We start from the raw sequence: 22,664 nt of genomic DNA on the forward strand, positions 1-22,664 counted from the left end.
CGGGATGGAAGGCCTACTCTCGTTGGCCTCTCCCTGCTGGGAACCAAGTGATTGCTGCAATATCCCACAGCCAAGTGACCTGACAAGACTCCAGAGTAATTTTAGCCCAATTACCTTGTCAGACACTGACAAGATTGGATCAACCATGAATTTTACTCTCCAGCCAAGAATTCCTTCTACCTGGAATGTAAAAATCAACTGTATAGGATTCAAATGACAGCCGACAGCAGCCCATCCCCAACCACAGCAATCATGACCATCTGAATATGCAATACCTGTGGAATCCGATCTCCTTTCAGGAGGATTCAGAGAGGAGGAAGTTGACTGGGAAATTAGCTATTTCATTGTCATGGCAACTTACTTCAAAAGCTGCAATTGAAACATATCCACTCACACGCTAAGCAAGTTAGATTTCATTGGTACAATTGTTCTGTCTAATTCAATGACACTTATTGTGCCTATGAATAAGAGGCCAAATATTCATTTGTGGTGAGACTCATAATCAGAAAAGAGAGCAAACTCCTCTTTCCATTATCTTTTCACAAATTTTAATTTATTCATTTGTGGGATATGGGTATCGCTGACAAGGCCAGCATTTATTGCCCATCCCTAATTGCTTGAGAAAGTGATGGGAAGCTGCTTTTTTGAACCACTGCAGTCTATGTGGTGTAGGTCCACCCACAGTGATACCAAAAACAGGGCTCCAAGATTTTGACCCAGCAAGTGAAGGAATGGGGATATATTTTAAGTCATGATAATTAGTGGTTTGGAGGGTGTTGTTGATAGTGATGTTCCCAGGTGTCTGCTACCCTTGTCCTTCTAGATGTGTCTTGTAGATGATACACACAGCTACTACCACTCATCGGGGGTGGAGTGAACGAATGTTTGTGGAAGAGCAAGTAGGCTGCTTTGTTCTGGATGGTGTCAAAATTCTTGAGTGTTGTTGGAGCCCCACCCATCCAGGCGAGTGGAGGGTATGCCACCACACTCCTTATTTGTGCCTTGTAGGTAGTGGACAGGCTTTGGGTGTCAGGAGGTGAGTTGCTTGCAGTATTCCTAGCCTCTGATCTGCTCTGGTAACCACAGTATTTATATAACTGTGGTTACCAGATCCTCACCATGGGTGGCAGGTTCCAAGCAACGGCCAAGTCACAGCAGGCGTCAGTGGAGTCCCGGGGGGCACGGCTGAGTCACCATAGACCACAGCTGAGGGCCTCAGCAGGCTTCTTGAAATTCTGCATTCCATGGCTGGAAGGCTTGAGAGCTTACGGGAGACCCAGCAGGAGAGTGCTGTAACACTGCGGGCTCTGAGAATGTGGCCCACTCACAGACTGTCATGGGTGAAAGGCTGCAGAGCTTGCAGGAGATCCAGCACTGAGACACAGCAGGCTACAGCAACAGCCCTTCAGAATGAACCCACAGAGGGCCACGTCTGAGGGGCTGCAGAGCATGGCCCAGTCTCAGAAGGCACTTCCTGCTTTAATTGACAGGCAGTGCCCGACTCAGAGGGCCATCGCAGAGGGCTCGACCACCATGGCAAGAATGCAGGTTGTCCTGCAGAACCGACAGGGCCAGGTGATGCTGGAGCTTTTGGAGCTCACTGCAAAAACACCGTCACCCCATGGAGTTACTCAGGGGCCCACAGGGACTCCAAGGGAGGAGGAAAGGCTCAAAGCTGGTGTTGGGGCCTTCACCCAGGAGACTGCAGCTGTGCCCACACCTTCTTGACACCAGGGTATGTCAGGGGCAGCGGGATGAGTAAAGCGTCATGAATATGTCCCTGACACCTGAAAGCCGGCCGGGACCCTCAAGGTCCAGGCCCTTCAAAGGATGCTCGCCAAAGGCATCGCAGGCCATGGAGTGTGGTAGATAGCTGGGCAATTCTGCCTCTGATATACATCCTGGGGAGGCACCAAGACATGGTGGTAGGCAACATGAGGTTAAGAAGTTGTAGTGGCACTAAGATGGCATGGGTGAAGGGTAACACTTGGTAGACTTGGGCATTTTAAAGCCCAAAATATTTTGATATTCTCACTTATTTTGAAGACACTGTTATTGACAACAGTAAATGTCATTTCACCCCACCCCTCTGACTAACTTGTCTCCAATTTGTCTCTCACAGTTGATGTAGTTACCCCAACGGTTGCCTGAGAGACCCTACATGTTGATATCAGTTGGGGAGGCCTCAATGCACTGCTACTGAGGAAATCAAGGCGTTCAAATAATTCACTGGCTACAGCGGGTGGCATGCATTGGCAGTGACTTACTACATCTGCCCTGGCATCTCCAGAACCTATGAGAGCTTCCCTTCCCCCTCACCAACAACGCACCCCACCAACCCTCCACCTCCCCACCCCACCCCAGAGCCCTGTATTGGGGTTTAGTGCTTCCCTTACCCACCACCTAGAAGTAGGCCCAGGTGCCAGCGTGGATGTGGAGCTCTGGTAGGACTCAGGCTAGTTTGCACCAGTGCATAATCGCAATAGCACATAGCAAGTCGTCATCACCCTCCAGCTCACCACAGAAACTCGCTAACACAGCGTACCCAGCCCCACCGTTCTGATGCTACAATGTTGCAGGAGAATGTAGGACTCCAAGACAGAAGGGGCAAGGGTGCAGTAATGCTAACCACTGTGCCACCGTGCTGTTTTGACAAGAGTATTTGATGAAACATTAATCTCAAAAAGTTTAACGAGCTGTAACATTTCTTTCTCCAAAGAGATGCCCTGGTGTCAGGAAGGTATAACCAGAGCTGCAATCTCCTGGGTGGGAAGGCCCTGGCACGGGCTCGAGCCCTTCCTCCTCCCTTGGGGTCCCTGTGGGCCCCTGGGTCACTCCATGGGATGGCGATGTTTCTGCAAAAGAAGCTGGAAATACAGGTGTTCCCAATGACACACACATTGTCGAAACCCAGGATCAGGATTGCTTAGCGGTGGTGGAAAAATTCATAACAGAGATTTACTTTTATTCACCTTGGGAGGCGAACATCTTTGGCAAGGCAAGAATTGATTGCCTATCCACAATTTCTCAAGGTGCTGGTGAGCCAGATTCTTGAACTACTGCAGTCCACGTGATGTAGGTATACCCACAGTGCTTTTTTTTTTAAAGAAGGGGTTTGATACAGCTTGAGCGGTTTGATATTGTTATGTCGGCTGGTTCCCACAGCTACAAAATAATCACGCTATTAGACTCAAAATACTCAAGCTTCATTGAGTATATTTCTTGCAGCTCATTCGGAGGCTGCTGGGCCCATACATTGTTGCTTGGAATATGACTGCAGTACAGCAGGAAATGTGGCACCCTGGGCGTACTTGTGCGTAACAATTAGTCACTAAGTCTTTACAAATAATACAGCAATGTAACTGTGACACCATTGCAGAGGGTGGTTAATAGTTGGAGTCATGCACTGGCTATACTTCGTAAAGATTGCAGATTTCTTACTGTGAACCGATGAGTGAAGCGAATTGTTTTTTTCCACAATAATCTGGTAGTTTCATCATTATTATTAACAACACAAGCATTTTGTCTCAGATTTATTAATTAACTTCAAATTCCTCCAGTTACTATGGTGGGATTTGAACTCATGTATCGAGAGCATTAACTGAGGCCTCAGGATTACTAATCCAGTAATATTATATCTATGTTACTTTCCCTGACTTCTGCTGTCCCAGGCCCATAAACAGTGCTGACAATGTACTTCCTTAATGTAGCAAGCTCTTTCCCCTTCCTTTTACTGGACCTGCTGGGCTTCCTGAAGCTCGGGAAGCCCAGCTAAGTTAAGCTAAAAATAGAAACATTTTAAAATGAAGACAGCCGCCCTAAAAAGGCCATACAGCCTCCTGAGAGCAAATTGGTCATCCTTATTGCACATTCCTCCTCTCCCATTTCACCTACATTAAAACTAGAGAGAAGGATTCAAGGTGTGTTGGGGTAAATCCACCAAATTTGGGGAGTTAAAATTATCCCCAATGTGAGTAGCAATTTCCATAACCGTTCTACACGTGCCAATGCAGAAACCATCTAGCCAAAAAACAGGAGAGGCAAGTCCTTGGGGAAAATCACACAGCTTTCAGATTCTAAATAAAGGTTTCAACAGCAAAATATTATATAAAACAACAAGCACAGCATACCATTGATACACATTTCCAGGACCTGAAAACTATGCATAGTTGAATTTTGGTTACTAAAAGGGAAATGTGATATCTCTGGATGGAGCTTTCAGCACGACCATGGATTCAAAACATGGGCACCACAAATAATGACTGTCCAAAACCTGTAATACCAGGGGCTCAACAAGTGCCAGTGCCATGAGGATGCTTGGAACCTCTGCTACAACCTTGTGTCCAATTCATTCGGGCATCAAAAATATTTAGACTGGGAAAAGTCCCCCAAAATTTAAAAGGAGCACCTACCTGACCAGTGGTCCATCTGCCAATTGTCACTGTGACATGGGCATTGAGGGACCAACAAGTAAAGTGACTATTTTTTATTCCATTGCTTTTCACCATCCCCTCCACATCTTCTTTCCTCAGAAGACAAATTGACAGCACTAGTTCCTACTGGGGTAAGATCAGCTTGTTCCTGCCGAGGAATGTGAAAGGCTAGAAAAATGTGGACACCGTCAACAGTGCATTGGGAGCCAAGTAATCAGCCCCATGCCTGGGTCTCAATTCACTGAAGTCAAATTTAAATTCACATTGTTCCGACTAATGCCATATCAGCGTGGTGCATGGGTACATTGGATACTTTCTCATTATAGCTGAGATGAAGTTCTGCATTTGTCACATGTGGACTCCAAAATGTTACTTCAGCACAGAAACCATTATATTCAAAATAATTTTTATCTACACTTTAAGTCAACGTGTGGTTATTCTCAAAGCTAATCAAATACTAGGGTTCTTCTAAAGCCAAAACCAATTGCTTTAACCTTGCACAAAATAACAGTCTGAGATCACATGCAGAATAAGATATGTGTAATTACTACTACCTTCCTTTATTAGTAAGGGTTCAGAGTGGGTCTGGGACAATTCTACGATTTAGCTACGGGGAAATTGTACACATGCGGCAGCCCACATTAAAAAGATCCAGTTGGAAAAAGTGAAAGATTCAAGTGAATTAACGATAAGAAATATTAATGATGTCAATTAAAGCAAGCTCTTAGACTTGGACTGAGACAAAAAAGCTACAGAGGATAGAGTTCAAATTCATAAAAATACTTTTTTTTCATTCTCTAATTAATCCAAAAAAATTTCCAGTTGGATGTAATTAACTTATTTCTTCAAAGAGAAGCTGGATAATTGTTTAAATGGGAACAAGGTTAGAGATTAGTAAAGAGGGGGATTAGACTAAGATGACCCAACACTTTTTGCTCCAATCCTTCCTAATGTTGCATCACTCATTTTGCAATAGTATATACAAAATCATATTCACAATTTTTACTCAATTTAAATAAATATTAACAATTGTGTTTTCATAAATCCAGGTTCCCGTAAAACAGCTAAACTGGCATAAATTAAAATAAGCATACTTTAAACTCTGTTGCAGGGTACTTGCACCGTTTCCAGCACAAGCACGTCATACAACATAGTCTTCACAACGCACATGTATCAGAAGTCAGGAAATGAAGCAAAGCATTTTTGCTGTGCTTCACCCCATGTCAAATGATGAGAGAAAGAATAAAACTATGGAGTAAGGGGATAGTGATGAGAAAAGATGAAAGCAATGTCATGGAAGTATTGTGAGTTATACATGAGAAGCACACAGTACATTCAAACCAACATTCGCAAAAAGATCACAGTACATTGTCCAGAATGTATATCACTCAACAGATAGGAAACTGCATTACACGCCATACCTGAAAACGATAGTTCTGGGTTCTGTGGTAGCTGCCCTGGGTCAGCGATGGAAGCTCTCACCAGAGATGTTACACAGCACAACGACACCAAGTAATAAACTAAAAAAGAAGATATTCGTTTTATTTTTTTGAAGATAATTGCATTTTCTGCTGGTTACACCCCTTATTACACCTATAGGTCATCTCTGATAATCAGGGCTATTTGTAAAAGTATGATGCAAAAACAGGGCTATCAAAGTTATGAGATTTAGATTATATATTGCTACTGCTCTCTAACATGTCTTTCTTAAAGTGTACCGACGTTTGACAATTTACTTTGGCATCTATGTAGCCCTGGGTTCACACAGATACAACTGAGGCTATCAATTCTGTCCCACATCTTTAATAAGACAGTGCAGAGGAACAGAATTGTGCAGATGGAATGAGTTGGCAAAGACCCAAAACCAAGCAATTAAAGCTAAGTAAAAGGTTGCTCTTTTAAAATATTCATTTTAATTCAGTTTGTGTAGTATAGCCTTTTGTAAAATAATTAGCAAGGACAAGAGAACTGAAGCTCGCAAAAATCAGATCAGAGGATTTCCTCAGGGCTCCTCCACTTTCCTTCCACAGTCCAAAGATGTGCAGGTTAGGTGGATTATCCTTGCTAAATTGACTCTCAGTTCAGGGGGACTAGCTAGGGTAAAGGCAGGGGTTATGGGAGTAGGGCCTGGGTGGAATTGTGGTTGGTGCAGACGTGATGGGCCGAATGCACTATCGGAGTCTATGAATTTTCTAGGTAACTTATTTTACCTGCATATGAGATGTTCAGAAACCTGGTGCACTACCAAGCAGATAGAGACTTCCCCCTGGAGGTCAATCATGCTGGAAAATCAGCAATTCAATAAATAATCCAAATCAATTCCCCCAGACACTGGCTATGATCACTTTTTCTTAAATATTTAATATATGAGATGTGAGCATCAGTGACAAGGCCAGCATTCTTCCAAGCCAACTAAGAACCTGCATTCTTGAACTGCTGCAATCCATGTGGTGTAGGTATACCCATAGTGCTGTTAGGAAGGGAGTTCCAGGACTGTGACTGGCGGAGACGTAGTTCTAAGTCAGGATGAGATGTAACTTGCAGGGAAACTTGCAGGTGGTGATGAGCAATGTGTTTGTTGAAGCTGTCCTTCTCAGAGGTAGAGGTCATGAGTTGGAAGGTACTGTCGAAGGAGGATTAGCAAGTTACTGCAATGCATCTGGTAGATGGTACACACTGCTGCCACTGTGCATCAGTGGTGGAGGGAGTGAATGTTTGTGGTTGGGCTGCCAATCAAGTGAGTTGCTTCATCCTGGATTGCGTCGAGCTTCTTGAGAGTTGTTGGAGCTGTTCCCAATCGGACAAGTGGAGGATATTCCATCAGACTCCTGACTTGTGCTCGAAAGATTGTGGACAGGCTCTGAGAATTCAATCCCAGCTTTAGACTGCTCTTGCAACCACTATATTGGTGACACGGTGGTAATGTCACACAACACAATGAAGAACATTCTCACAATGAATATTTTGTGCCCACAAGGACTGTGTGGTGATCTGTGATGTGTAGACTGGTGAGGAAGTGGTGAAGTAGTTTTTTCCTTCTTGTTGGTCCTCGTACCACCTGCCGCAGGCCCAGCCTGGCAGCCTCAGGGACTGAGTCAGTACAGTGACTAGTGGCGCTATTCAGCTAGGTCCATATTAGTGGTGCTATTCAGCCATGTAGTCCATAGCCAGTTCAGCCTAGTGGTCGATATTCAGTAATGGACATTGAAGTCCACCAAGAGCATCTTGCGCCCTTGTGACCCTCAATATTTCTTCCAAATGGTATTCGACAGGGAGGAGTACCGATTCATCAGCTGAGGGAGGGTGGTAGGTGGTAATCAGGAGGTGGTTTCCTTGTCAATATCACACTTCATGGTTTTTAAGTCAATGTTCTTAACTCCCAGGCAACTCCTTGCTGACTGCACACCACTGTGCTGCGATCACTGGTGGGACATGACATACCCAAGGATTGTGGATGAAAGATATGAGACATTGTGCTGTCAGGCATTGTGCTACTGTGTCGTGCGGCACGGTAACACAGTGGTTAGCACTGCTGCTTCACAACTCTGAGGTCCTGGGTTCGATTCCCGGCTCGCGTCACTGTCTGTGTGGAGTTTGCACATTCTCCTCGAGTCTGCGTGGGTTTCCTCCGGGTACTCTGGTTTCCTCCCACAGTCCAAAGATGTGCGGGTTAGGTTGATTGGCCAAGCTAAAAAATTGCCCCTTACTGTCCAGGAATGCGTAGGTTAGAGGGATTATTGGGTATAGTACGTAGGGATATGGGTGTAGGGCCTGGGTGGGATTGTGTTCGGTGCAGACTCGATGGGCCAAAGGGCCTCTTTCTGCACTGTAGGGTTCTATGATTCTATAACTCTGAGTGTGGCTATGTTAGGCTGTTGCTTGACAAGTCTGTGGGACAACTCTCCCTAACACAGTAATGGTGGCCGTGACAACTATCATCAATTGTTGTAAAAGCCCATCTGGTTCACTAATGTCCTTCAGGGAAGTAAATCTGGTTTGATCTAAACATGACTCCAGACCCACGGCCATGTAGCTGACTGCGAAATACCCTCCAAAACAGCCGAGCAACCCACTTAACTCAAGGGCAATTAGGGATAGGCAACAAATGCTGGCCTTGCCAGTGATGCCAACATCCCATGAAAGACTGAAGAAAAAAATAATTTGGCATAATCCCCTTGATGTTGGTGAGGATAACTTCAAAGGGTTGACTGCTCAGAGTGTGCCTTGGCTGTCTAGGTTCATGCCAGGGCATCCATCTGATTTTATTTATTTTTGACTTTGCTTTAGCAGGTAGATACAACTGAGTGGTTTGTGAAACCACTTATAAGGCAATTAGGAGTCAACCACATGCTTGAAGGTCTAGAGTAACATCATTACATGAGTATAACCAGCAAAGATTACCGTAAAGGATGTGAGTGAAGCAGGTAAATTGTTATGACTCTTACCAAGACAGCTTTCAATTTCAGATTCTACTTATTAGATCCTGCCAGCTGCCAGGGTGGGACTTGAACTCGTATCTCTGGAGTATTACTCCGGGTGTCTAGATTACTATTTCAGTAACATTGCCATTGTGCTACTGTCTCCCATCCAACCTGTTTACTACCTCTCCCTTCCAGTAAAGACGCTTGGGAACGAATGGCCTAAGTGGCAGAACATCACATTGTAACATTCTTCTAGAATCACACAGTGCAGGAGAGGCTCTTCAGCCCATTGAATCTGCACATGTGAAACACCATCCTCCTATCTAATGCCATTTACCAGCAGTTGGCCCACAGTCTTGAATGTTATGGTGTGCCAAGTGCTCATCCAGGTACTTTTTAAAAGGAAGTTTTATAATTTACTGTTACCCTGTGAGTTAGCAATTAAACTGCAATAACTATGATGTCCAGTTGAACAAGGGCAAAAGAAACCAACGCTACTTACGCACTATCAGAGCAGCTGGAATATGTTCCTCTTCATAGTGAGGGTACAGTATAAGTTTGGGAACGAAGAGAGTATTATAAAGCCAAACAAAAGTGATGATGCTGACACAACACCAGCCCTGTGGGTCATAGACTAAGTGAATTTGAAGCCCCATCACAGAAAGGTTGCCTCGGTGGCTGCCAGCTTGAATTTCATGAATTCTGTATCCTGCTCCTAGAAAAATAATGTAAAATTAAATCAAAACGTTTGCTAACTGCACACAAAAACCCTATTTTGTTTGTGTTAGCATTCAACATTAAATCTCTCCCATACCCGGTCCTTTTATCACATGTACAAACAGCGATAGAAGGAATATATGCTTAGAAGTGCCAACCAAGGCTAAAACACGTACAGGTTCTTTTTAAGTCAGCGTTTACTAAGAGGACGCTAACAGAATATCAGCAGAAGTGTAGAGAATGGATGGAGCTAAAGTTGATAACAGATATACTGGAATGGTTCACAATACTTAAGAGCAGATAGGTCACTTGGCTGAAAGAAGTGCTACAAGTACACTCTGAAGATTTTTGAATTTGACTTCAAGTTCAGGGAGAAGCATGCCCAGGTTCGCTGTACCAAAACAGCAGTGCAATCTCCTTCAAAAGCAAGCCCATAATAGAGGCAGAGTGAAGATGCAAGAAGGGGAAATCCCAAGTCAGCAATTTGTCCAAAACTCAGTCATCTGTGATATCCTGTTCTATTTGCAGCAAAATTGTGCTATCAAAAACTCATTTCAGCAATCATTGACATACCTATGGGAACCCTGCTAAACACCTCAAATAATAAGCTTGGGCACCTGCACGTCAAAGGACAAGAAAGAGACAAAATAACAGTGACTACAAAGTGCTTGGGGCAACACAAGTTAATGAGAAGCGTTATATAAATACAAATTCTAGAATACAACGTCCTTAACCATGAAGCTTTGGAGAAGCTGGAAAACAATGTAGGTGAGTAAATATAGGACTAACAGGTGAGATAGATTTCTTGAGGGTAAGATGGGGCAACAGAGTTTTAGTTAAATGGAAATTTGTAGATGTTTGCCAACTGGGAGATGAGTCAGAAGAGCAATGGAATGCTTACATAAGAAAGTGATGAGGGCTTCAGTGTCAAATGGGCTGAGGGCACTTCAGTGTTATGAAGATGGAAATAAACAGTCTTTCTGAAGGAGACAGCATGGTATTAGAAGCTCCAATATGAACAGTAACCAGGGTGAGTGTGGGAATCAAAGGTGAAGGAATTGTGTTTGAGATGGTAGTTGGGGAGTCTGGCTTATTCTAGTCCGGATATCAAACAAGTGGTCCAGCAACACAGAACCAGTGGAAGGATCCAGACAGATGGTAGTGACAAAACTATTAACGGTGTAAATGTGGAAGCTATGATATAGTGTGTTATACTGTCTCTAACTGAAACAGAAAACTTGTTCATGTTTGTCAGGAGGATTTGATTAATTTGGTTACCTCGTTATGAAATTGGACTTCTGAGAAATGAGTCCATGCCTTTTGTTAAGGAAATTGGGAAGAAAGAACTGTGTTGAGAGTCAGGGTTTCAGCCTGTGCTCAAAACAGACACAAGGCTCTTAATAGTCACTATGTTTCTGCCAATGGTCAGAATAGGACTGAGGCTCTGAAAAGCACTGTGAACATTCCAGACTAGAGTTGGGTGGTTTTTCCCTGAGCCAATCATACCATACACCAGGATGTTATTGAGTAGTCAAAATGACAGTTGTTCTGGGAAAGCTGCACCATCACGGCTGTGGGGAACCAAATGAAGAAGGCTTTACAGAAGTGCGCCATGTGCTGATAATCATATCCATCAACCCTGAATAGAATAAAGCAGTTGTTGGGGGCTACTTGCTGATGAAGAGTAGATGAACCCTACCACAGGAGTTCAAGTTGTGAAATACTTCAGGACTTCATGTGGTGCCACTTACGTGCTAAGAGCGTTAGCTGAGAAATCTGAGACACTTTTACAGGAATTTTACTGGCATGCCCGCCCGAGGCTTGTAAGATTGTGCCCGAGGCCAACAGAGAATGCTGTTCTGCAAGCCTCACCCACCACGATTTCAGGGTGGGTGTGCCGGTAAAATCAGAGCCTTTGTCTTTGTGCTATCAGCAATTTAATAATTTACACTTTCTACCAAATATAATTTGTCTGCTAAATCATAATTAATTCATATTGGTTTTAATTTCATTGTTGCAGTAAAGGTTTTAAGAAGTGAAATCTTGTCCATTGGTTTCTTCCAGAGCTCATGGGGCATTGCGATTTTTCAAGTACCAAGAAAGAATATAAAGAAGGGTCATCCAGACTCGAAACGTTGGCTCTATTCTCTCTCCACAGATACTGTCAAACCTGCTGAGATTTTCCAGCATTTTCTGCTTTTGTTTCAGATTCCAGCATCCGCAGTATTTTGCTTTTAATCGTATAAAGCCTGTCCACATTGTTTATTCAACGTTCAGGAACTGCTTCACTTGCGTTCCCTTCAACCCTACTCAAAACCACTTTTCTCAAACATCTGATCACCTCCCAAATACGTGTCAATTTTTTTCCATGTTTGAAGCTCTCCACAAGGTTTCAGTCACAGCACTGCCGCCAAATCCACCCTAATCAAAATCTCAAATGACATCCTATATAACACCGACCGTGTTACTCTAGCCCTCCTCATTCTTGCAATCTGTCTGCTCACTTTAACATATTTGGCCATGCTATCATCCTCCAAAATCTCTCCACCACCATCACTGGATGGCGTGGTGGCACAGTGGTTAACACTGCTGCCTCACCGCGTCAGGGACTCGGGTTCAGTTCTGGCCTCGGGTCACTGTGTGGAGTCTGCACATTCTCCATCTGTCTGTGTAGGTTTCCTCCAGGTGTTTCGGTTTCCTCTCACACTCCAAAGATGTGTGGGTTGGGTTGATTGGCCATGTTAAATTGATCCTAGTGTCATGGGATTAGCAGGGTAAATATGTGGGGTTAGGGGATCGTGGTCGGTGCAGACTTAATGACCTGAATGGCCTCATTCTGCACTGGAGGGATGCTATGATTCTACGATCAAGCAAAGTGGGCCTGCTGTCACCATGTTTCATTCTTGCCCAATAACAAACAAAATTGCCCAGATCTGGAACATTAACTATATTTTTCTCTTTAGCGGATGCAGCTTGACAAGCTGGGTGTTTCCAGTATTTTCTGCTTTTATCCATTTTGATCCAGCGGGTTGCAGCCAGAGAATTTGACAGTGGCCCCTCTTCCAGCTCTCTTACTTTCGCAGTCCCCAAGAATGTATTCAGAACCTCATGCTGTCCCTCAGCAATTTCAAGTGTCAGACTCCAAGGCCGGAATTTTACTGCCACGCTCGCCACGGGGATCGGAGCAGGCGAGAGGCGACGCATGGGAAGGTCCATTGAACGTGGGTGGGATTTTATGGTTTTGGGATAAGCAAGCCTGTGGATGGCACCTACCTCTACATTACTAGCACATTTCCCCACCCATCCATTGCTTTTGATTTGTTAAGCTGCTTGTTTGACATCCAGTATTGGATGCGCAGAAATTTTATCCAGTTACATGATAGAAAATTGAGATAATTGCCTTCATTCACCACCATGAACCCCATTCACCTCCATAACCCGCATGGCCACCATTCAAAGCTAAATCAGGTTGAGCGCAATCTCTTTGCCCAATGATTCTCAGCTAAGCTTCTGACCCCATTCCTTCTATATCACCAAGATCATCTACTTCCACCTCATGAATGTCACTCTCTCAGGTCTAGGGGTAAGTCTGAATCCAGTATCTATGCTGTTAGGATTTCTGGACCAGTGTACTCTTTCAGCTACAAAGGTATGTGGTTATACAAACTAGAATTACCCATGCAGGGAGCAAATACGTCATAAACAACCAAATCTTCCTGTAGGATACATGCATGCACCTCACATTTATTTAAACTCCCTCACCTTGCATCTTGAGAACTCTGCATTCTAACATTCTTGGTATTGTCTCAATTTTTAACATCTCATCATTTGTGGCCAAGCTTTCAGGTGTCTAAGTTCTGGAATTCGCTCCCTAAATTTCTCACCCCTCTATCACTTTCCGCTTTTTAAGATAGTCCTGTAGCTGACCTTCATGATAAGGCTTTTAATTGTCCATCCGAACATCTCCCTATGTGCACGTGTCTAAATCTGTCAGAAAACACTCCTATGATATGCCATGGGAAGTGTAAAAAGCACTATATAAATGCAGCTGTTGTCATATGGCAATCTTATAAAATTGATTTACTCTTTTTATCAGAAAACAACATAAAAGAAATAGGAGCAGAATTAAACTATACATCCCTGTGAAGCTGCGATCTTTGACCTCAACACCACTTTTCTGCTTAATCCTCATTTCTCTTAGAGTCCAAAAATATATCAAACTCAGCTTTGAACATACTTACCAATTAAGCATCCGCAGTCCTCCGAGGTAGAGAATTCCAAAGATCCATAAACCTCCAATGAAAAATTTACTCCCCATCTCAGTCTTAAATCGCCAAACCTGAACCCTAAGGCTATGTTCCTCTGCCTCTTCTTTTCTCTGCACTAAATTCTGGCTCGTGCATCTCATTGCTTTGATGTTGTTTGCCAACATCGTGTAGTTTGCTTGGGTATTGTCTTTTGCCCTTTTTTGCCTTATTGGGAGCATTCAATCTCACTTTTTATGCCCTGGTTGTTCCGCCATTTGACGATTAAAAAACTTGTTAATGACTTCTAACATCTCATCAAAGCTGGCTGAGAATTCATCAATAGCTTGCATTAAAATATTTTTCTCTAATGGCACCCAATCGACACCTGGTCTCCAGCCACAATAACAGACACAATTTCAAAGGGATTGATTTTTTTTGCAGCATGGTTGCAGTATGCTGCCTCACAGTGCCAGGGGCCCAGGTTTGATTCTGGCCTTGGATGACTGTCTATGTGGAATTTGCATATTCTCCCCATGTCTGCGTTGGTTTCCTCCAAGTGCTTTGGTTTGCTCCCACTGTCCAAAAATGTATGGGTTAGGTGGATTGGACATGCTAAATGTCAGTGCAGACATGATGGACTGAATGACCTCCTTCACTGTAGGGATTCTAAGCCTTTAACTTTAATGGTTTAGGCTCTTTAGTACATCTTTGGAGTATGTTAGGGTGATTAAAAGATGATCCCAACTTTGGATGAATTTTTAAAACTTCCATTTTTTTCAAAATGGAGTACACCTGTCATGTCATATAGGTTTACAGCATGGAAACAGGCCTTTTTTTTCAAAAAACAACTAAGCTAGTCCCAATTGTCCGCGCTTGTCCCATATCCCTCTATACCCATCTTACCCATGTAACCGTTCAAGCACTTTTTAAAAGACAAAATTGTATCCACCTCTACTGCAACTTCTGGCAACTTGTTCCAGACACTCACCACCCTCTATGTGAAAAAGATTTTGTCCCTCTAGACCCTTTTGTATCTCATCCCTCTCACCTTAAACCGATGCCCTCTCGTTTTAGACTCCTCTACCTTTGGGAAATGATATTGACTAGCTAGCTGATCTATGCCCCCCATTATTTTATAGTCCTCTACAAGATCACCCCTCAGCCTCCTATGCTCCAGAAAAAAAAGTCCCAGCCTATCCAGCCTCTCCTTATAACTCAATCCATCAAGTCCCAGAGGAATCCTAGTAAATCTTCTCTGCACTCTTTCTAGTTTAATAATATCCTTTCTATAATAGTGTGACCAGAACTGCACCAAGTCTTACCAATGCCTTGTGCCACTTCAAACAAGACATTCCAACTCCTGTATTAAATGTTTCGATCAATGAAACCAAGTATATCAAATGCCTCCTTCACCACTCTATCCACCTGTGACCCCACTTTCAATGAGCTATGAACATGTACCCCTAGATCTCTTTATTACCAGCCTTGCCCTTCACTATAAAACGAAAGTGCTTACCCTGAATCCTGGTTAACACACTTTTGAAAGTCTCCCACTTACTAGGTGTCCCTTTGCCTGCCAACAGACTCCTCCAATTAACTTTTGAAAGTTCTTGTCTGATACCATCAAAATTGGCCTTGCCCCAATTTAGAATTTTAACTTTTGGGCCAGGCCTATCATTCTCCATAGCTATCTTAAAAATAACGGAATTGTGGTCACTGGTCGCAAAATGATCCCTCACAATCACTTCCGTCACCTGCCCTTCCTTATTTCCAAGGGGAGGTCAGGTTTTGCCCCCTCTTTAGTCAGGTCATCCACATACTGAATGAGAAATTCCTCCTGAATACATTCAACAAATTTCTCTCCATCCAAACCTCTAATACTATGGCTGTCCCAGTCAATGTTGGGAAAGTTAAAATCCCTTGCTATTATCACTCTATTTTTCTTGGAGCTATCTGCATGAGTGACTTCTGAATCTGTGGTGATTAAAGAAATGGACTGCTTTGAGTGATTAAATATCTTCAGGCTGTTAAAGGGTGGTTCAGCTTTAGAATTCAATTTTTGCTCGGCCTTGCTTGGATTCACAATGGACCTTGCTCAGGAGGAGTCCTTTAGCTGCACGGGGGAACTTTCCTCAACCTTTCAAGTCAGCAATGGAGCTATTTTTTTCAGGCAATTTCAGTTCAGTTGCACTTCAGTCAGGTAAAGGCTGCTCGTTTAGTTTTTCCAATTCCAGATCGTTCACTAACTTCTTCAGTTTGAATGCGTTCATGAGCTGTTAATGTGATGTAAAAGCTTGTTCTGTAGGTCTCACTAAGTGTTTCAAACCCTTTTACAGTTGCACAATAGTATCTACTGATAAAACATGGCTATTTACATGTGCGCCAGCTCTGGGCTAACACTACGCTGACTTTTACACAGGTCAATACATACTGCTTGACTGTCCCAAGTCCCTTGTCAAGTGACCTTTACATCAGACTGTGGGTGGTACTATTCTGCAGTCCTACTTTAACCCTTGCTATGCCAAATACCCTTATATCTCACAATCCTCACCTAATCAGATACCAGCATGTTCAAATCCTGATTTGATTTATTATTGTCACATGTAGTAGCATACAGTGAAAAGTATTGTTTCTTGCGTGCTATACAGGCAAAACATACCATTCATAGAGAAGGAAAGTGTGCAGAATGTAATATTACAGTCATTGTTAGGGTGTAGACAAAGATCAATTTACTACAAGGTAAGTCCATTCAAAAGTCTGATGGCAGCAGGGAAGAAGCTGTTCTTGAGTCGGTTGCTAAGTGACCTCAGACTTTTGTATCTTTTTCCCGACGGAAAAAAAGGTGGAAGGGGGAATGTCCAGGGTGCATGGGGTCTTTAATAAGGCTAGTGCTTTGCTGAGGCAGCAGGAAGTGTAGACAGAGCCAATGGATAGGAGAACATAAGAACATAAGAAATAGGAGCAGGAGTAGGCCATCTAGCCCTTCGAGCCTGCCCCGCCATTCAATAAGATCATGGCTGATCTGTCGTGGCTCAGTTCCACTTTCCCGCCCTCTCCCCATAACCCTTAATCCCCTCTCTTATCAAAAACCCATCAACCCGCGTCTTAAAAATATTTAGCGAGGCAGCCTCCACCACTTCAACGGGCAGAGAATTCCAGAGATTCACCACCCTTTGAGTGAAGAAGTTCCTCCTCAACTCCGTTCTAAACTGCCCCCCCTTTATCTTGAGGCTGTGCCCCCTAGTCCTACTGTCTTTTTTGAGCGGGAAGAGTCTCTCCACCTCTATCCTATCCATCCCATTCATCATCTTATACGTCTCAATGAGATCTCCCCTCATTCTTCTAAACTCTAACGAGTACAAGCCTAGTTTATTCAGCCTCTCCTCATAGCTCAACCCCCTCAACTCCGGTATCAGCCTAGTAAACCTCCTCTGCACCCCCTCCAAGGCCAAAATATCTTTGCGCAGGTGCGGCGCCCAAAACTGCACACAGTACTCCAGCTGCGGCCTCACCAATGCCCTATACAGCTGCAGCAAGACCTCCCTACTTTTATATTCAATCCCCCTCGCTATGAAGGCCAGCATCCCATTCGCCTTCCTGACCACATGCTGCACCTGCAAGCTGGGTTGTTGCGACTCATGCACAAGGACCCCGAGGTCCCTCTGCACCGTCGCCTGCTGCAGTTTTTCGCCACGTAAGTAATAGTCCTTCCTACCATTATTCCTACCAAAGTGGACCACCTCACACTTGCCAACATTAAATTCCATTTGCCATTTCCTGGCCCATTCGCCCAGCCTATCTAGATCCTTCTGCAGACTCTCCACACCCTCCGCACAATTTGCCGTTCCCCCAATCTTGGCGTCATCTGCAAATTTCAACACCCTACACTCGGTTCCCTCCTCCAGATCATGATGGATTGGGCTACATTCACGAAATGTTGCAGTCTCTTGCAGTCTTGGGCACAGCAGGAGTCATACCAAGCTGTGATACAAGCAGAAAGAATGCTTTCTATGGTGCTTTCTCAAAATGCTTTCTCTGATTCTGAGCACACATCCTCAAATGCATACCAGTCCCAATTACGATGCGAGAGTCTGATGGTCATCCTCTTCAAAAGTATTGAATTCCACATGTGTGTGCGTCGGTGTGACTGTCCATGTGTGTGACACAATGGGGGGGTTGATGGGACTTAAATAACAACTCCAGAGTTTTAGGAATTTCAACTTCACATTCTCTCTTTAGTTCACTATAATTGGACTTCACATCCGTTGCGTCAATATTAAACCTGTTACTGACCAATATCCAATTGCTAAAAGTATCACAGGCCAGAGCCTAACAGAAAATATTTGCTGCATATATCAGTATTGATAAATTATGTCAACTGTGTATGTTTGCATCACTGAAGGTAAACTAAAAAGGATGACATTGAAAAAAGTCACAGCTTTAAACTAACAACTAGCTTTGTTTGCATAAAATTAAACCAACTAACAATTTTCTGCTTTGATAAAGAGTCATCTAGACTCAAAATGTCAACTCTTTTCTCTCCTTACAGATGCTGCCAGACCTACTGAGATTTTCCAGCATTTTCTCTTCTGGTTTCAGATTTCAGCATCCGCAGTAATCTGCTTTAATAATAAACAATTAAATTGCTGCACTCTCAGCTCTGAATAATTATTATAAAGTATCATAAACTAAAATAATTCCACAAATAACCTACTGAAAGTGTGCTAATTGAAACTTATTTTTTAAAAAATGCAAGCAACTCCCTGATGCTGCCCCCAAGCAGTGCAAGCAGTAGGTGTCTGTATAAAAGAGCCTGGTATGGATCCTGCTCTGAGCAAGACCGCAAGAAACAACAAAGGATTGTGAATGTAGCCCAGTCCATCATGCTAACCAGCTCCCATCCAATGATTCTATCTACACTTTCCACTGCCTCAGGACAGTAGCCAGCATAATCAAGGACCGCACACATCTCAGACATACTTTCTTCCACCTTTTTTCCGTCGGGCAAAAGGTACAAACGTCTGAGAACATGCACCAACCAATTCAAGGACTGCTTTTTCCCTACTGCCATCAGTCTTTTGAACAGTCCTCTCAAGCTGATCTTTCTCATCATTCTATTGGTAACTGCAATACTATATTCTGCACCCTATTGTTTCCTTCTCCTCTATGTACTCTATGAATGGTATGTTTTGTCTGTAAAGCACGCAAGAAACAATACTTTTCACTGTATCTCAATACATGTGACAATAATAAAATCAAAAGAGAAATGTGTCCTTTGCCTCAAGTCTTGAATGTTGGAAGGGGGATATGCGGTGTGGAATGAGAAGTATTGGCTTCCTGAATTGCAGGCCTGTGATGGACAAGTACAAGACTTCCAAATCTCCTAAACTGTTACAGATTGAAATGGAAAGATGAATGATCCCTTGGTGCCAATAAAAAAGTATGCTTGCAGCAATAGCTTGAATTGTTAAAAAATTATTCAGAACAATGCCCACCCACACTTTAATAAGTATTGGCCATTCATAGTGCCAGATACATGGAAGGTGTATAGAATGCCAGAAGAGGCTACCGAGCCAACTAGGTCAGATCTCCATCACAGCACTGGGAGAAATTGTCTAATCCAGAATGAAGACTGTTCAGTCCCCAGCCCTGCAGGAGGCCTAACCTCCACCTTGGGGAGCACTGTACTCTCTCACCCAGATGTTAGGTCCCAAGCGGAGGGAGTGAATGGAGGAGACTGGGAGGAAGCAGCACCGTGGCACAGTGGATTAGCACTGTTGCCTTAAGCACGAGGGACCTGGGCTCAATTCTAGCCTTGGATGACGTTCTGTGTGGAGTCTGCACATTCTCCCCGTGTCTGTCTGTGTTTCCTCTGGATGCTCCGGTTTCCTCCCACAGTCCAAAGATGTGCAGGGTAGGTTGATTGGCCATAGTAAAATTGCCCCTTAGCGTCAGGGAGATTAGTAGGGGGAATACGTGGGGTTATCGAAACAGGGCCTGGGTGGGATTGTTGTTGGCGCAGGCCAAATGGCCTCCTTCTGCACTGTAGGGGTTCTAATCCATCCTACTCTAATACTGCTCCCCTGGGCCCTTTAGAAGTACTGTGAAAGCACTTGCCTTCCCCCAGAACATGCCACTGCAACCGGTAGGCTTGAGAAAGCCAGTTAAACCTGCAAAGCGGGTTCTATACCAGACTGGATTAACATGAAGACAGGTTGAAACCCATGTCCTGGGCTGTCCCCTTATCCCTTAGAAAACCCAGAGGGTTGGGGTGGGACTCAGTTACTATTACACTCGGAATTATTACCCATTTACCCTAACTCCAATCATACCCAATCACCATAACTCATCCTGAGTAAAATTCTCCCCCAACCCGGCACATTGTATCACAGTCACCATCACTCAGAACCACAACTGGGGGAACTCTCGGCCCCCAAGACAGCCGGAAGCACATTCTGCATTAATTATTACAACCTATTCCGGTACTGATTTTGAGTCATTCACAAGTAGGCTTCGTTAAACATTTATAGAAACATTTCACAGAAAATGCACAGAACATAAAACACGTAGAAACGAGTTACGGCCCGATTTTAACCCATTAAAATCCGACCCATCCGATTTCCCCAATCACCAGATATCAACATGTCATTTACAGACAGATTCGCTGTAGAAAAAACCGCCTGAAGAATGAAACAACGCTGGGGGAACAGTGGCCAGTGTTCCACCCAGCAGATTGCAGAGTGGAAGGTTTCACACAGACACTGACTCAACTTCACTGAACCCACTTGGCAAATACACGGAGTGGTTCTCACAGCCGCTCCAGCTCAGTGGTTAATAAACTGCTGCTTCTGTCTGCTCTGGGCTTCCTGCTCACTGACAGGGACAGGGATCGCTGCTGCTGGGCGGCCCTGATCCCAATACCCAGTGACAACTCGCCCCGGCTCCCCGCTCTGTCGCCGCTTCCCCCTGTGACACTCACCGCTTCCCAGCCTGTGAGCGCCGTCCTCTGCCTGACCGCCCCATGTAGCACTCACTCACTCCCAAACACCCTCACCTTAAACACCCCTTCACTACTTCCCAGTCAACCTCCCTCCACCTACTGCCACTCACTCACCCTCCAGCACCTCATCCTCCCTCTATCTCCACTCACCCCCTCCACCTCCTCCCAGTCACCTCCTGACACTCACCCTCCTCCACCTCCTGTCACTCACCCTCTTCCACCTGCCATTCACCCTCCTCCACCTCCTCCCAGTCACCTCCTGCCACTCACCCTCCTCCACCTGCCACTCACCCCCTCCACCTCCTCCCAGTCACCTCCTGCCACTCACCCCCTCCACCTCCTCCCAGTCACCTCCTGCCACTCACCCTCCTCCACCTGCCACTCACCCCCTCCACCTCCTCCCAGTCACCTCCTGCCACTCACCCCCTCCACCTCCTCCCAGTCACCTCCTGCCACTCACCCTCTTCCACCTGCCACTCACCCTCCTCCACCTCCTCCCAGTCACCTCCTGCCACTCACTCTCCTCCTCCTGCCACTCACTCTCCTCCACCTCCTCCTCCTGCCACTCACTCTCCTCCACCTCCTCCCAGTCACCTCCTGCCATTCACCCTCCTCCACCTGCCACTCACCCTCCTCCACCTGCCACTCACCCTCCTCCACCTCCTTCCAGTCACCTCCTGCCACTCACCTTCCTCCTCCTGCCACTCACCCTCCTCCTCCACCTCCTGCCACTCACCCTCCTCCTCCACCTCCCAGTCCCCCTCCCTCCCCATTCCCCCTTGCTTACCTTGGTCCCTGTCCTCAGCGGCTCCGGCATCAGCACATCACTGAGATAAGCAGCTCAACACCACTTCCGGGATCACAAGAAAACTGCCCTGACCCAACTGTCTTGTCACCCAGAGAGACAAAGACCGGCAGGAGGCGCAGGGCAGAGACTAACAGCTCAAATCCAGCAGGGTTTGTGAATCCCTTCCGAGAGAAGGAGCATTTGGAGGCTGGCGATATGGCGTGACTGTGGAGACTATTGTTTCTCTCACTACAACTGGGGCTGCTTTACACACACAAATAAATATGGACAGGGCGGAGCCGCGGTGGGACAAATGCCACCTACCCAACATTGTTAAACCGCTACAATTCTTTGACAAGGATTAATTCTCAATCAAAATTAAATTGACATCCCCTTATACATGCACACACAGGAAGGGGGGAAGATCTCGACTCTTGTGGTTAGAAATAGGCTACATTTCGCATCTCCCATCACAAAATCAATTCAGTTCTTGCAGAATTTTGCACAAAGTGAATATTTACCTCTTTGGAAAGGCAGCCTTCAGAGAGGGCATCAACAATTGTGCCTTACAACACAACATTTGCGACATTTGAATTCTGTCCCTTCCACTGCTTCTGGGCGGTTTACTGTAGCTGAAAGAAATATTAAAGGATTTTTATGTTATTAACATTCTGACGTTCAAACACTGATTGAAACTGATCAACACAAAGGATTTAGGCTAGAAATGTACTCGTGTCTACGCTCTGCGCCCGTCTGTTTCCCGAAGCAGGGTATGATACTGGTGTAGTGTGCACATTATCCTGATTCAGGTTATTCGCTGCAGGAACATGCCTGCCTGTTTGGGCAGCTGGAAATCATGCACCTCTTAAGGAGGTGAATTCCCATCATGGGACAAAAGGTATTCAGGAGAGAAATGGCTGCCAGAATTCCATGTGGTGCAAAAACTATTTTGGAGGTTTGGCATCTGCGCAGGAAATGCTGGAAAATCTCAGCAGGTCTGACATCATCTGTGGAGGGAGGACGGAGCCAATGGCCAAAATTCTCCCACCTTGCCATGGG

The 22,664-nt window shown here is 44.7% G+C and overlaps 1 protein-coding gene across 4 annotated transcripts in view; it reads right to left on the minus strand.

Annotated features, from left to right (window-relative positions):
* Positions 1 to 22,420, minus strand: part of zdhhc21 (zDHHC palmitoyltransferase 21) — an 84,656-nt gene extending 62,236 nt beyond the window's left edge. Inside the window, exons 1-4 of one of the 4 annotated variants that reach the window (XM_080188535.1) lie at positions 22,336 to 22,420; positions 22,127 to 22,237; positions 9,357 to 9,569; positions 5,855 to 5,953 (exon numbers count right to left, since the gene is read on the minus strand). In XM_080188535.1, the coding sequence (XP_080044661.1) occupies positions 5,855 to 5,953; positions 9,357 to 9,510 (253 nt within the window). In that variant the 5' untranslated portion in view covers positions 9,511 to 9,569; positions 22,127 to 22,237; positions 22,336 to 22,420. Of the gene's footprint in view, positions 1 to 5,854; positions 5,954 to 9,356; positions 9,570 to 13,812; positions 13,834 to 20,797; positions 20,899 to 21,605; positions 21,787 to 22,126; positions 22,238 to 22,335 lie in introns of those variants that run through there. The other 3 variants (XM_080188534.1, XM_080188536.1, XM_080188537.1) reach the window with 3 other exon arrangements.
* Positions 22,421 to 22,664: the final 244 nt, after the last annotated feature.

This window comes from Carcharhinus amblyrhynchos, chromosome 5 (assembly GCF_965287045.1).
Source record: "Carcharhinus amblyrhynchos chromosome 5, sCarAmb.v2.hapA, whole genome shotgun sequence".
Taxonomy (NCBI): Eukaryota; Metazoa; Chordata; class Chondrichthyes; order Carcharhiniformes; family Carcharhinidae; genus Carcharhinus; species Carcharhinus amblyrhynchos.